The sequence below is a fragment of the Oreochromis aureus genome, linkage group 7, assembly GCF_013358895.1.
Source record: "Oreochromis aureus strain Israel breed Guangdong linkage group 7, ZZ_aureus, whole genome shotgun sequence".
Lineage (NCBI taxonomy): Eukaryota > Metazoa > Chordata > Actinopteri > Cichliformes > Cichlidae > Oreochromis > Oreochromis aureus.
Genome location: NC_052948.1, coordinates 6,229,685 through 6,246,511, shown reverse-complemented (window position 1 = coordinate 6,246,511; position 16,827 = coordinate 6,229,685). Strand labels below are relative to the sequence as shown.

Here is a 16,827-nt window from a genome sequence, read left to right as displayed (position 1 = left end):
TTGAGCAACCTCTCACCCTCCCCATTCTTCTTCTTTCTCCAGGAAACAAATCAAATAAATAATAGCCGTTCAACAACCACGCCGCTCCACTGAAAGGTTTTCTGTAAAAACGAAGAGTTGAAGCTCCCACATGCGAGCTTCTTTTTCAACATGTTACAAAAAGAAAGATGAGCGGCATGTTTTTGTTGCTGCTGCTACGACTCGGTCTGATGCTGTGAGATATACAGTCAACAGTGATTCACAGCCCATCTTTTTTTCTTCTTTTTTTTGATAAACATACCTGAGAGTCCTTCACCACTCTGCTTGAGTGGCTACTCTTTTGTCCCACTTCTCATGGCTGTCCTGTTATCCCTCAATAGCAGCAACATGTAATAGTTTGCATTGTACACTGAAGTGGTGAAAGCCTTTAATGTGTTTAAAGAATTTTTTTCAGTGTTTCCCCTTTTCTTTTCTTTTTTTAAACTTAACTAGCTCCAAACAAAATACAGCCATGGTTAGATGAGAAATTTACTTTTTGAAGTTGATAACTGATAATCCCACAGCTGACCAATGGCAGTTTGGTCCATACTTATGCTTGAATATATATGCAAAAACCAAAGTTTACCACCTCAGCTGAAAAAGATGCTGCTACACATTTGTAAATAAGGGATATAATTATTCCCTACCAATGCAGAGCTCTCTTACTTTCTGACTTGTCTTGTATAATACATCAGTATATTAAATCAACCTGTGTAATTTGCACGGATTAAAGCAAACTTTCTCACATCTACTATCTATTATTTTACATCCTAAATTTAACCTTTCTAGTACCACAGCTATTCAGTCCTTCCCATCTGTCCTTGTACTGTGTTCTTCTTTCTTTACATCTGTGGATGGTTTCCAGATGCCGGAGCCATCCATTAACTCTAACCCGCCTCCCCTCCACTCTTCTTGCCGCCCACGGGGGTCTGATAGTGGCAAGCAATGGAGCGAACAAGTTATTACAGGACAGGCAAATAGAGGCCCGATGAAGCATGAAAACCTTCCTTCCCTAAAGCACCACTCATACATATACACACAAACACACACACATGTACAGACTAAAGAATATGCCGACAGATGGAAGGAAAGAAATAGGATAGACGTACAAAAACACATGCAAGCACAAATATAGATGTTACTTTTCACTGCTCTCTTCCACAAAAACAAAAAGAGGCGAGAAAGAAAGACTGGCAGGCCTATACACATGCATACACACAGCCTGTCCGTTAATTCACGCTTTCTCTACGCACGCTAACGAGAGGAGACACACTACATGACGAGCCACAGCAACAGGAACGGGGTGACAACATGGAGCATGAATATTCATTTTAGGATGCCAAAGGGATCTGGAACGGCACTGTTGCAGAGCAGTTAACATACTTTGCTTCCTAGCTTGGCTTACAGAGCAGCTTTCAATCAATCAATTTTTTATATCCCACCAGGAGGACGTTTGTTGGCAGTAAAGGTTTATAAAAGAGTAATACACAGAGAACAGTAAGGAGGCTCAGATGCTGAAGTATTGGGTGCACAACCCTAATATTTCGAGAGAGCAGGGGTTTAAATTAATTTGAAAGTGCCAGGGTTCAAACACTCTAGTGCAATTTTAAAAGGACCCACTTGTACTGTATTTTGATCTGCACAAGTTAAGTGTGTTTAGAGCAGACTGGAATAAATCGAGCTGTTGTTCCTTGGTTGAAAATGCTTCCAGCCTGAAATTATTTGCATGTAGGCAGTTGTTCAGAAGACTTTGGCAGTGGGAGTAGGTCAGAAATCAGTGTTTCATTTGCTTCAAATTCACTTACTAATGTACTCTCATTGAAGATAATGGATCTTACAGACTTTGCTCAAAGAAGCAGTAAAAGGCATCACATGTTTCTTAAGATGAAATATCCCTTAGTGTTTCACAGTTTCTTTGCCCGTACCAAAAGCCATTTATCAGTGCTGGCTGAGTGGACGCGTCTCATCTGTAAGACACAACACACAAGCAAACACCATACGTCTCGAGTGCAGGGCCTGAAAACATGAGCTGGGATAGATGTGAGGCATGGGTCCCATTTATGAGTGGAACTCAAAACTTTGATGTGTATCTGGGTGTCCTATCTGCAGTAGATAAAGGGGATTGTGTTAGTGAGGTGCTAACACGAGAAACAGCCAGACTCCTGCTGGAGTTGATCTGGATTTCAGAATGATTGGATTGCATTAGATGGTGCGAAGAGATCGAAATAAAACCACTACAAAGTCTGCTCTGCTGCTAAACCTCTCATCTCCAAGGTCGACAACGGCACGTTCTCATTCTCCTGTAAATAAAAAGAATCTAGTGTTGCTACCTCTGCTGCGTGTTTTTGTTGACAACGGATAAACCTCACACCTACTCTCCTTCTTTACATAGTGTACATGAAAAATTAAAGGAAAAAATCAGCTAAATCACAATGCAGGCAGAATGCCAACGAGAAGGATAAATTGCTAGTATTAAATCCAAGTGTGGCAATTGTGTTGTATTCTACATGCAGATTTCAGTTTATCTGCAGGTGTAAACATGTTCCAAAAGACAGTGAAAGTACTTTTTCTAATACCCCCCCAGTTCATTGAAACTGTAACCATCACTTTAAGAGTTTGGGCTTTTTTTTTCCCCCTCTAGACTCTGTTCTGCTGATAGTCTCATCTACAGAGAATAAAGGCATTAATGAACCAAAGAACTCCACAAGTTGGGGTTTGTAGTATCTTCCCTGCACACCCCACATTTTTTTTTTATCACCATGTGGCGTGGGTTTAGTTAGCACGCTCTGGACAAGGATGAAAGGATTTATGGAATTTTGTTTGTACTGCTGTTTTCACTCGTATGAGGATCTGAGAGCAGTCTGTCTGTGAATACGTGGGTGTGCGCGTGAAAATGTTTGAACTTTATTTCTGCTAAACTTTCAGTGAGTTCTGCTCACAAATGTGCGTTCCTGACTAATGTTCACACTGTGTTCAGTGGACCGGGTCTTAATGCCACGTGTGTGTATCTGTTTGTGGGGTGTGTTTGAAGCCAGATGGCATGCCTTCCTCATCACACTCTGCAAACCCAATGCACGCCCTCTCCTTACTCTGGATGCCCGCCTAATACTAAACGTTGCACCGTGCATGTGTAAACATGTGAACAGCCTGACACCTAGTGGTTCTCTTCTCCGTTGTTGTGTACTCTTGCTCCCTTTGCTCGCCAGTGTGCTAATACATGATGGGAGGCATTTCATCCATTGCACACCTTATTTTATCACTCTGCTTTTGCAACGGTGGCAGGAGAAAAACCAAAATCAGCCAGAAACCTCATACCCATAATCAGCATCAGAAAAAGTTACTATATCTAATAGAGGCTACAGTGGCGACTTTCCTATATCAGCTCTAGCATTTGAAGGCAGGCGCACTCCAGGGGTGGAAGCAAACCTGGAATGCAGAAAGTGGAGGATGATTACCCATCCCCCAACGCGCACACAGCCTCCACCCCACCCTACTTTGGACGCTTTTTAAATTTGAGACTTTGTGAATGCGAAATGAGTCTTCTGTGCATGGGGAAAGTACAGAACATCTGTGCAGCCCCTATCTTATCCCTCAGGAATGAGCCAGAGGGAGGAAATATCTTCATTCCCTTTATTCGGAGGCGTTTTAAGTGTGGCAATTAAGATATGTGGAGTCTTTTATTAGGCCGATTTTTTTTTTTTTTTTTTCATTTTATTTTGCTCGTTCATCTTCAGATAAGTGTATTCTGACAGTGGCTAGTTAGCATATTCATTGGCAGGTAGCCAAAGGAATGGGCTCCATTTAAAAAAAAAAAAAAAAATGCTTGTATCTCAGCAACCCAGCGGCATGTCAGCCGTTGATCGGCAGAGTAGTTTGATTAAAGACAGACAAAAGAGTGCTTTGGAGCTTGTTTTAATCACTGCACTCTCAATAGCCTATTGTGCACTAACATCGGCCCTCACTTTGCTTCAGTAGCTGCATACAGTTTTCTGTGTTTGTGGGCATGTACTATATTTTCACCAGTATTCTGTCTCATGTGCTTCGAGGCAGTTCCTCAGTGAATTTTTGTTTTTAATTTCAGTTAAGGCATATGTTGATGTCAAAGCTTAATCTCTTATTGCCTACAGGCTGTCCTACAATATCATGTAAATCTTAGTAGAAAGTGCTTTCCAATGAGTATTGACCAAAATGTGAGTGTACACACATTGTTTGGTTCTGTCTGAATGGTAGGTAACAAAATCTTACTGTATAGTACTGATATGATATTATCAGAAAACATCAACTTTGTGAGTACTCAATATACTCTGCTAAATTCATCATGTTGTTGCTATATTTTTTTATTTCTAAACTGCTTTATCTTCAGCATTTCGTCAGCTACAGTCTTCAGCTATGCCTAATTTCTTTGTATTTTCCTGTCAAGAAACCAGATGTTTTTTAATTTTTGTGGTTTTGAACTTGAGTTGTTCTTTGGATAGTTCTTGTCCTGGTCGTCCTTCTTTTTTAAAGAGCAACTGTCAGTATGTACGGTGAAAATCAGGAGTGAGGTACAACAGTGTGTGTCTTCAGCCATCTGTAAAACACGGTAGAGGCTCTATCATGGTTTGGGGATCTTGTCGAATTATCAACACAGAAAAGCACCATCAGATTTTGATCCAATAATTTGATGTAATACCATTTGAAAAGTGTCTGATTGGCAATGGCTTATTTTTTCTAAATGACAATGATCCCAAACACACTGCCAGTGCAGTCAAAGCATACATGGATAGAAAAACACTATCAGTCATGGACTGGCCTCCCCAGAGTCCGGACCTCAACATTACTGCAGTGTGCCACATAAGCAGTGTGGCATCGACAGACAGCAGTACAAAAAGCAGCAAACATCCATAGAAGAGCTTTGAATATCCTTCGAGGAGCCTGGAGAACTATTCCTGAAGCCTGCTTAAAGAAATTACAAGAAAGCTTACATTAGAAAGTTTAGGCTGCGCTGACAAATTAAGGCTCTTAAGCTTGTTAGATTTGTACAACTTAGTTTTTGTCTTATATACTATATTTCCATTTACTTTTACATGTTTCAGTAAGTCATGGAATCAAGTTCAACGACCTGAAATACTGTCAAACTGTCATTTTCAGACTCAAGATGTCTTTTTTTGTGATACAGAGTGGGAAAATGTCAAGAACAAAAATGAAATCAGGAAAAAAATAGTATCAGCTATTGGCCAAATTGGTGTTTTAAATAAAAGGTACCAGTTAAGAATTGCACAGTTTGAGTGCAAGCCTATCATTTAGCTATTTTTACCTAGTAGGACCTCGCTTGATCAAGGCTGAATTCCTGAGAGCTCCCATTCTTGTTTTAGTTCTTTCTAATTCACACAAACATAGGGAAAAAAGGGAAGATGTCAAAAAATAAAAACTGTTAGCAAGGTTTAGAAAGGATGACACAAAGAGATGAAGACAAAAGGAGTTTGTTCCTGGTACTGAAGGCATACAGCAGGGGGTCTGTATGACTCTATCTCATGTAATAGATTTTAGGTGGAGTTCAGTTTGGCAAAGCTGTGTGCGTAAAACTTCAAAAGACACTCTCTCTTCCCTCTCCCTTTTGGACATGTTTCTTTCTGTGTCCTCTTTTAACAACCGCCTGTGACCTCTGTGCGCTCCTTTAAATCTTCTCTCTCATGCAGAGGTAATAAGATCAATAGAGGTGGGATATAATGAACTGCTGAAAAGTAAGTAGTAAAAATTTGGAGAGAAAAAGTGAGATAAGGATGGGAGGTATGTGGGGTGTTTTTGTTGTTTGTTTTTCTTTTTTAAATTATCCCTTTAGCTATTTATAACAATTTTGCTTAATTTATTCTCAAACCTGGTGTATCAGAATGGCCAAGTACATTAAATATCCATGACAGTAAATTACCAGCAAGAAAATACCAAGTAAAGAGAAGAGGAGAGGGAGCACTATGCAGGGGGAGGCAGACAATAGACAAGAAGAAAAAGATGGGGAAAACAAAAGGCACTAGAGGTAGTGGAGTGTAGGCGAGAGGGGAATGTGAGGTGGAGAGATGTGGGGAGAAGGCACTCTGATGTGATTAGAGGGGCTTATTTGAAAGGCTACACCTCGCCCCTCTCCCCAAGCCTCCACATATGGAAGGTTTACGAGTTTATAAACGCAGTGTCGATGCAGTGTAAGAGGTGCCAGTGGCGCTGGGAGCACTGCAGAGAGAGGGTATTAATGCAGAACAAAAGTGCAGCCCCTTTCAACATGCTGCCATATGAAGGGGATTATTCTGAGTAAATATACTACAATGCATTTATTACTTTTACCATTTTTATCCTAACCAATTATCCACTCAGTATGAAGGTTTTTTTATCATATTATTTCATTGTAGCCATAGATTTTGGCCAATTATTTTGTTAAAACCATTGACAGCTATAGAATTACTTTGTGGGTTAGTACTCCTGGTTGGGAATCACTCATAAGCTCCAACTAGTAAATGGACTGTGAAAAAGCAGGATTTTAAAAGTGTAGTTTTTTGTAATGGTTGTCAATTAAATAAGACGAGAAATCCTTTCATTTTGGACTCGTGAAGTCAAACGTGCCCAAGCAGCTTTGCTGTTGCTCAACAGCACGAAAGTATTCAAGCCTTTCATGTCTAGTTTGACAAGACAGGAAAGCTTGTAGTGATCTTTGATGTTGAGCTTTGATCATGACATTTAGGTCAAATGGAATGTCCTGCTAGAGTTCCCTGACAAAGCTATTGGAGAAGGTTAATAGGACATTCACGATGAGTAATGAAAGAAATGTATTGCGATTGCTACTATGATGATATGTTTTATTGATCAATTAACAAGTTGCAGAAATTGTAGTATCGGGGTTTGGTGAAACCTACCCGTGTCTTTAAAATGGTAGCAGTCCTCCTGGTTCACTTTCACAGGGTTTTCAGTGGTCTTGTAGTTATACAGGTTTGCTATCTCTGTTGATTGTTTGTCTTTTAGTAATCAAAGAGTGATGCAGTGATGATGGAGTTGATGGGATTGCAGGGCTATACGACTGTAGTTTTAGTCATGTTGCAGTAATTCATTCGGCACGGTTAAGCTACCTCAACCTGCCAGAAATTTGAACTTTACATCAGTTCCCATGAGTTCCTGGTAGTTTTCCACCTTATGCCACTGAATGTTTACAAATCTGAATGTCTAAGGTGCCGAAAGTCTTTGCAGTATACTATATAATAAACAAATGCACTAGATTTTGAGCGTGCTCTACCCTTTTCGTTTGATGTGCCCTAAGCACAACATGTGGGATCACTTCTTCTGACCAAGACTTTGATGTGTGAACTTGTTCCTCACAGAAATTAGGTTTACAGGCAGATAATAGCAAGCTTTACAGAAAAAAGCTAATAATTATATCCTGTGTGCGTTGACTGTGAGTGTGTCTGTAAAGAATGGGAGTTTGATTGGGACTCTGTGAATCAGAGTCACTGTCATCAAAAATAAATGGAGTAAATGGAGTATTGATGCACAGATACCAGCTGTGCCTTCTCGCTCTCTCTTCAGTCTGGCAGCAAGTTAATACACAGTAGAGTCCACAGGCCCAGCCCAGAGAAGATGTTTTTATTAATGTAAATAATGACCTTGTGTCTCATTTTATATCATTTATTAGAATATTTTTACAAATAATTTTGTAGCAGATCCACTGTGTTGCACTGACTATAGATATTTATTGAAGTGCTGTATCGTATTGCTCCAGCATCATTACAGAGCTTATCAAAAATTCCATTTTGATGGTGAGACCTGCTCACCTATCTCTGCATGTGATGATGACACCATCTTTTGTACCATAACTTCAACTAAACCATACAGAATAGGCAGCAGGGCTCAATCACTCACACAGTATGGGGTGGGAGGTGGGGGGGGCTGCCACACAGGATCCATCCCCCTCTCTCTCCCCCTGACAGAGAGGGTCTCTGCTTCACCCTCTTTTCTCCCTGTCTTTTTATCTCCTGTGTGATTTGAACAGCCTTTCAGACCTCTGCCGCTAATGCACCAAATAGGCTCCCATTGTTAATGTTAGAGCAATATGAGTTTCTTTTGTGTATGTTTCTTTCTGCTCCCAGAAGGCTGCGCTGAAACCTGATAGGCAGCATAGTTTGGCAGTGGTGGGATCTCTTTATTTGCGCTTTTTTTTTTTTAAATAGGTAATTATGGAAATGATTCTTCTTTGTTTTTGCCTTTCTCTACTGAGTCCAGTTCATAATTAATTGGTAGCGTGAAGGACTGGCCAATTTAAAAATCACAAGGGAGGGGTCGAGGGGGCTTGTTTTAGTCGCTGGTGTCTGGTTGGGTAGCAGGCGGGTGGAGCATCTGAATTAGATTAGATTTAATTAAGGCATGGGGCCCCTGACTATACACACTGGTTCACAAATAGGCTGTATGCCAGGCTGGTTGATGGGAATTCAGCAGTATGTGTGAGCACACTTACAAACACACACACACTGCAGAGGTTCCCCTGGGCCTTCAAGGTCAGGTAGGCAGAGGAAACCTGCAGCTTGGTGTCTGGAAGAGAGAGAATGGAAGCTTAAAACCATCTTCTTTCTTGACAGAAGGTTGCTGGTTTGTCGAAACAAACAAATCTTCTGATTAGAGGTATAAATATGTCTTATGTAGCAGTTAAAGCAGAATAAAATTTGGTTGTAAAAAAATGTTTCTCATATGGTTATGCTTTATCGTGTGTTGCACAGTGATGATTTGTACTTGCTTTCAATCAGTCAAAACTTATTGTGTCCATGTGCTGAGGCAGCTAGAGCTTTGTGCTATGAGGTGATTTCATTATACTCCGGGTTTCTTTCCATTATCTGGGTTTTCTGACCCTAACATTGGGAATCAGGATAAGCAGTCACACAAAACTTTATTATTATTAAGTTAATATGAACCCTAATTTCATAAGGGTTTCTTCTGAGTGTTCACATGAAAGGGGTGGTGCTGGCACCATTTGACCAGTTGCGTATAAGAATCTGTATTTGTCATAAATGCACACTGGGGAAACACGAAGACATTAGATATTATTAAAAAAAGTTCAGACCCTGCTACTCTGCATACACAGAGGTCCAAGGGATCTTCCAGAATGGTGACGCCATTTTCAAAACGATTGCTGGATCAATAGGCCGTGATGTCATAACTATTGATTTCTAACCTGGAACATAACCTGCACCGGTACAGGTTATGTTCACAGCATAAGTTATCATGACAGTATATCCCAGCAAGAGGTGATCCACCTTTGTAGCCGAGGCCTAACCTGAATAAGTTCGTACTATAGGCCTCAGATATTTTCACTGTCTAAACAACGTTTGGACCCCTAACAACATCTTCTTTTTTTTTTTTTTTTTTTTTTTTTTTTTTTTTTTTTGCTGAATAGGAAGAGTCTCAAATAATGATCTTGGACAACCTCCCAGAACTTTGTGAAGGAAGTTTGATGAATTGCTGATCAGTCTGTGTATTGGAGGGTGATCGATCAGAAGGCTGCAACTGGAATCTGGTTCACCCAGTTTTACATAATGACTGGGAAACAAACTGAAAGCCCCCCAAAGTTTGACCTTGTTGTTACACCTTTCTTGTAACATTGAATTAAAAAAAAAAAAAAACGCATTACAGCGGCAGATTTTGTCTTGGTCAGGTTTACTGATATTTAGTACAGCCCATCTAATTTATCAGCAGCCAGATGGGACAGCCAGAGGGCCCTGTGGTGGACCAACTATGGAAGATCAGAACTTCCACGTTTCTTCCTTACTTTTTAAATTAAATAAAATGTCATTTTTCAGAATTATAAAAGCAGATACAAATAGTTCATATCGGCCAATATGCGTGTAAATGATTAAATATACAAATACAAACTCCAAATGTTAACTGACAAATATCATATACAAATATCATCCAGTGTGCCTGAATATGAAGTTTTTAAACTGTGCAGTATCAAAATCAGCCTTAAAAATCCTGCATCCTTCAGGTTCCTTAAATATCTGTCAGGCTCTAATTTTTTGCTGCTTCAAGCTGTCCCCTCTCCAAAAATGTACAACTTTCCCTTTGTGCACACATTGGAATCATGCAATGATTTGTCTGTGAAGGTTCTCAATCAATTTTCTTTGCAAACTCCTTTGACCATGCAATGATTTGAATTTCCGTCCTTGCTTTCAGCTGCTCACTTATTCACCAGGGGTTACCACAGCAGGAAGTGCCACATATTTGATCTGGCAGATCCTCCTGGGATGAAACTGGAGAGCTTTCATTTGTTAGTCCAATGGTTTACATATGTTCCTGTTTCCTTGCATATTAGCAGTATATAAACTGATGCAGATGAAATCAGAAAGTGGAGTTCCCTTTCATAAGCATCTTAGCTGGTATAATAATCACTATGAAAGACTCACGTTAGTTGACTTTGAGCTTTTTGTGGTTCTGTTCTCTGGAGAAGATCTCTACACTGTACTAAACACAATATTCCCCAAGAGCCTGTAAGTCTGTATAAGCATGGAATACTTCAAAAAGCTCCAAAAAGGCTTGCCTTACCTTGCATTTTCTGGGGATCTAATCATTACAGATAGAAGCACTTTCAGACTATTGATTTGACCTTAAGATGTCTTGTAATGGTCATTTCCTGGCAAGCTATCTGGGCAATAGCCTCAACTGTCTGGATGATGGCTTGTGGAAGGCGAAGTTAGTTTCCTAGGCTTTAATGCACATGGCCTTTTAAGTAGCTAATGGAAACCTTGAGCAGAGAACATGGAAAGTATTTTGAACTTTGAGGTTTGATATTCACAGCCTTAGTTAGCGTTAGTGTAATTTGAAGTGAAACAGCAACTGTAAAATACTTAGATGTAGTCATTTCTCCTCAGCACATCCTTTCTGCAGCTCTGTAATAAATAGATTTCTTTCCACTCTCTTGCTGCCTCTCCTTAATACAACAGTACAGTCAGCTGGTAAGCTGAAACACCATTTACATGAGCCCCATCCCGACGCCTGATTGAAATTCTCACACTGTGATATCAGTCAGCGGAAATATTTAAGTGGCACTTCCTCATCCTATCTAAAATAATAAGCTGCAGTGCCCTGTAGCATTACTGTAGTCCTTTTCCTCATTTCAGGCAGCAGGTAGGCTGCTCTGCGCTTGTGTGTTTGGCTCCAGCTCTCATTGTGAACATTAAGTTCACTGGACTCTTGAGCAGTTTGCAAACTCTGCGTCTTCCTGGGACAAACATGGCAAAGTGTGACGGCCCCTGGTGTTTTGCTGCCCGCTCTCATCTTCAAGTTGCATTTTATCTAAAAGTGCTATAAGCTGTTTTGCCCTCACTATGAATTATTTAGCTTCCCTCTCCTTTCTTTTTCTGTCATACTAAAGAGTCCCTGTTTATGAACCAGGCTTTAGAAGTAGCCTCTGCACTGGTGCACCATGGTTGATTTGTTCTCTTTGTCTCTGGGAGCTCTTAGGGTGAGTTTGACTGCTGTTATGCTTATTGCTTAGCACTCTCATCTCCAGGAGAGGCTGCCTCTGTTGAATCACATAGAATACATTTCCAAATGAACCTAAAAACAATTTACTGCTTGATATTCATGCCTGCCTCCTTTACTCCCTTCTCCATTCCCTTGGCTCTCCAACACCACAACTCATCTTCCTTAAATTAAATTCCCCTCTTCCTCCTCCTCCACATCCTTCCTTCCTCCATTCCCCTCTGAGTCCCTCAGCACCACTAATCCTTTCTTTTCTCATTCACCTACATTATGCATCCTTAGTTTGCTCTTCATTTCCTTCCTCTCTTGCACAGAAGCTCCTGGACAGGACTTTGTGACACTGGACTATCGCCTGCGCTACTACCCTAGCATCACCTACGCCGTCATCGGCAGCACCGTCATCTTTGTCCTTGTGGTAGCCTTGCTGGCCTTGGTCCTCCATCACCAGAGAAAACGCAGCGTCCTGCTGCCCAGAGGTGTACGAGGAAGTTCACATACCCACCACCATCACCAGCCCCTGCTACTGTCCCGTCTGGTCATCTTGGACCGAGGCCACTTACATTCTGGAGGTCCGGCACTCTCCCCTGGCTCCCCCACCACAACCGGTCAGTACAGCTCAACGCCTCGAGCTCTGCAGCTACTGTCTGGGACCCTGTATCCCTCAGCACCTTCCATGGATTCCCCTCCATCATACTCAGAAGCTGTTCTAGATGTCAGGTGAGAAAGTAGTTCTAGTGTCTGTATGCATATTGTATTCATATTTCTACATTTTCTACATTTTCACACTGTAACCTAAAACTGATCCAAAAAGCAAAATGAAAAGAAATAGCAGTGCTCAAATGTGCTGTTCTATCAAACTATGATCTACTTGCAATCAGAAATCTGTCAGCATGCTTCCCACGGGTGCTTTTGTTATTTGTAATGAACAATCGTGTAACTGTTGTATACTCAATTATTATTAAACACGAATGTTGCTGCTCAGATATTAGCTCCAAAAAAGAGAACATTTGCTAAATTGGCAAAATAATAGTAATGAGATCCTGATGAAAAGAAGGCAGTTTGCTTTCTTTTAGCAAGAACACCGAGTGTCTGTTACAAAGAGTGGGAAAAACTAAACAATTGCATAATTATTCATATTAATGGAAACTGAATGAGAAAAGGTGAAAATTCAGTTCAAAATAGTTCTTACTTAACTCCATTATATTCTCAGATGGGAGAATACATCCTGTTTTGTTCTTTTTGCTTGCTCTTGATCGCTGGCACAGAAACGATTGTACAACCCAGTGTAATGTTTCTTCTGTCTTTAGTCGACCTCCTTGGTTTGACCTCCCTCCGCCCCCTTACCTCCAAGATGGAGAGCTTGCTTCAGAAGGCGAGCTTCCTCAATATGAGGCCCCACAGGACCCTCTGAGCCACCCCACGGCTCATCCCTGCACCCCCTCAATACCCAGAACTGTGGCCACAGGCACACAGCCGAGCAATCACTCCGGAGAGGAGTCGGTCCAGCTGTAGCTACTCTAGTGGAGACTGCTAGACCTTAAAGACTGCAGGACTCAAGGACCAGGCTGCAGGGCAGCATGATGCCAGGACAGTCCACAGCAAAGACCCGCTTGAGGTGATTCAACAAGGACTGACAGGCTGAACAGTGACCTCAGCTTGTTGCTGACATATCACTGAAGAACAGCTCTCCCTGGTGGACTGAGCTTGTGTGTTGGCGCCCCCTGCTGGGATCACAGCTGTACTAGTTTGGTTGAATTCGCCCCCTGAAGAATTACTGTGTATATTACCTACCAGTGAGCACAAACTGTATCTCTAAAGAAGTAGGAGCTATTTCATCAACATATTCATTAACGTGTAATGTTGTGTGTCAGTGGTGATATTTGTCTTTGTGTGTTACTTTTCTGCAGCACTTGGAGAGCGAAGTCAGAGTCGTGCAGCACTTTGCAACACTCCCCTCTCAATTTTAGATTTCGTGTCAACAACATCTGACTTTTATTTTTGATTCAACTGCAAAATACTCTAATAGATCAAATCTATGCTGCTGAGAAGATTTCAGAGACTTAACAGAATCCCATGTAGCTGTGGCAAACGGGAGCGGCTCAGTGAGAGAGAGTTTTTATCTGATTGAAGTGCTGATATGAAAAATGAACTAATAATATGGCTAGTGATAAATATTAACAGTTGCAGATTCTTTAATAGGTTTTATAGATATTTGTTAAAGATGAGTGGAGGTTGTTTCTTTCCTTTCAGTATTTGTTTGTTCACTGTTTCTTGTCATTTGGTTAAATTCCAGCTGAAAATGTGAAGAGGACCAGAGTTAGAAATTATATAGATTATATAAGTTATATATAGAAGAGCAGAAGTTATGTAAGTATTAAGTTTCATAAATAATTCCTCTAAGCAAAAGAACCACCCTGCTGGTAATGCATTTCTGTCTGAAGGCCTGTAAGTATTTTATGTAAACACAAAGAAATAGAAAATACAAAGAATTGTGTTGAGGCCTTATTTTATGCTAATGCCTTCTTTGTTTGTGGTATTCAACAATAAGCTCTCAGACAACCTTTTAAGAACATGCTGTCTTCCAAAATGTAATGAATTTATATAACTTTGTGATTCAGAAAATTCATCCTCAGTAGTATTAGAATCACGAAATTCATATCCGAAGGTTCTTTTATTCATTTCAAAGTGGTTTGTTCAACACTGCACACACACACACACGCACGCGCCACACGCACACACACACACACACACACACACACACACACACATATATATACATATATATGTGTAAAAAAAGTTATCTATTTTAAGTAATTTTAAGTTAAATTGGAGTTTAAAAGTGGGAGATGAATGTGTAACAGTGAAATTAAGTTTTTAGTTCTCGCCTAGAGGCAGCGGTGATGATGCAGGTACAAAAATAAAAAAAACAATCAAACCAAAGATAGTCATTATATAAACCTATTTCCCTCCAAAGGAACATTTATTATGCCTGTAACTTTATTATATCAGAACATGCAAAGGTTTATTGGGCAAAACAGAATTCATGTTATTGCTGTAAAACTGGAAAATGGTTCTCAGGACAGATTGTACCAGTCAGACGATTCAGTTTATATCTCAGTTTTGTGTCGAGTTCTCTTTTTATTTCGCATTTGTTCTCATACATATTTGTGAAGTGGTCCGTGATCATCTTTTTACCCTTTGTATTCTGTACATTGGAAATAATATAAATATTTCTGACTCAGATATTACGTGTGTTTTTTTTTTTGTATACGATTCTTATATATTTATTTGTCATGAGTCACAATAGTCATTATGACATTAAATATTTTTTTAAATACAGGTGTTAATAATAATGTTATTATCATCTAGATGATAGAGTGTAAAAGTAACATACCACAATGTAACAGTACAATAGCACAATAATGAGCTAGATGTAGTAAAACATTTTTTTTTTCAATCTCTGTGTCGCACACACATAAAAATAAAAAAAATAAAGTCTTCTTCTTTCAGCTGCTCCCTTTAAGGTTCATCTGCCTTCATCTTTTCCTAAAATCATAAACCTTCCTTGGAAGCTCCATGTTCCACGTTCTCTGTCCAGAATACATGAAATTGTGCAGCACTCGAGTGAGGTGACCTCAGGTAATCTGGAACACTTTTTTTGTACATCAGTTGGGACGGTAATCTTACGTATTACATTTAACTGTTAACTTATTATGATTAATAAGGATTGCCACCTCTCAAATGTACAAGGCTGATGGGGTATTGTGCAACTAACATAGCAAAGGGATACAATAATGAAATATATTAATAATATATTTTTTAATAAGATCAACCATCATAATATATGCTTCTAATTATCTTGTTTTTACTTAAATCAATGACGTGTTTTATCAAACAATCAGGTGAAGAGGATCGGTAACTAAAATGCTTTTATTATTTAAAATATCGGCATTTTATCTGACAAAGTCCATTTCAACAATGATACGATGTTAATTCTTTTATTGCTGATTTAACCACCTTCGGATTCTCTTAGGTTTGCCCGTAGTCTCTATTTAAGGCCGTTCCCCTTAGCAACCACAGAACAACAAAATCACATGCTTAAATACCTTTCACTGAGGCAACAAAGCCTGCAACAGTTTAAAATTATTTGCAAACCGTAAATGGCCCACCCCGAAGGTTGTTTCTGCTGCTGTGTCTCTTTAAGTTTTTCAAACAACCTCAAAGTGTCTGTCAATAGATATTTGGTGAGTAGTTAGCATGTATCAGTGCGCTTCTGCCCATAAGTATTGATTTTATTTACGACTTTCTCGAATGCCTCAGTGGCAGCTGCGCAGAGCCATGCAATGTCGCAGTTCTACCAACAGATGGCAGCATTTCACCATCATGAAAAAGCGCAAGCCTGTACAAAAGCTGATTTCTGTCCTGCCACATTAGCATACGTATCAAATATTGTTTTGTGTGTCTGTGTTTGTGTGTGCGTACAGCTATTTATGTATTGTTTGATAAAACAAAATTCAAACTTATACCGTCAAATGTTTTGTGTTCATGGCAAGTATCCTAATGTGTTAATAGATTAATTAATAGATACAAAACAAATATTGTCTCCCCTAGCCACCTCAATTTTTATTGTAACATCCCTCAAAGCCCCCCATTTCATCTGGCCCCTCCCACCCCAATATCCGCTTTACAGATAACGTGATACCATCTTTGACAGCACTCGGCCCTCTCCTGTCCTTCCCATCGTTCTACCTGCTCCCTGCTTCCTAATTGTTCTTTGTTCCACTCTTCTCATTTTTTATCTTTCCGCCCTTTCTCATTTTCTCTCCTCTGCCCCCTCCTCCCCCTTTCATTGCAAGCCGCTTATACTCTGATCACCCCACACTCCTTTACCTCATCTTAAACTGTGATGCTGGAGGCCCATGTTTGCTTAGCCCAAGCCCTTAACTACACAGACCTTTAATTAAAACCTGCACACTTCTCTTTTTCTGTCCAGTGAATAAGAAGAAATCTGGACTTTCTGCATAGGTTGCTGAATAGTGTGTGGCTGGATCAGTGGAGGCCATACCTGTAGTTATATTAGGTCAGTGGAGTAAGAGCAGTGAAGATGATGCAAAGAATGACAGGAAGAGGACTATGTTTAGAAACTGGGTTGGCTGTTATGATGGTAGTAAGGAGAAAGGCGATGTTAATGTTCATGTAGATGAGAAGCATTGTTAACAGATACCATGGCAGTATTCCAAGGAGATGAGCCAGAAAGTAGTTTTACTCTCTTGAGGGTCTTTCATTTAGCATTACCATAGCTCTCAGCTATTGGAAACAGTG

At 40.0% G+C, this 16,827-nt stretch overlaps 1 protein-coding gene across 3 annotated transcripts in view; it reads left to right on the top strand.

Moving 5' to 3' along the window:
- Positions 1-14,748, top strand: part of ldlrad3 (low density lipoprotein receptor class A domain containing 3) — a 96,823-nt gene extending 82,075 nt beyond the window's left edge. For 2 of the 3 annotated variants that reach the window (XM_031756502.2, XM_039615722.1), the window contains exons 5-6: positions 11,820-12,222; positions 12,813-14,748. In XM_031756502.2, coding sequence (XP_031612362.1) covers positions 11,820-12,222; positions 12,813-13,017 — 608 coding nt within the window. In that variant the 3' untranslated portion in view covers positions 13,018-14,748. The remainder of the gene's footprint in view (positions 1-11,819; positions 12,223-12,812) is intronic. The other variant, XM_039615721.1, reaches the window with a different exon arrangement.
- Positions 14,749-16,827: the final 2,079 nt, after the last annotated feature.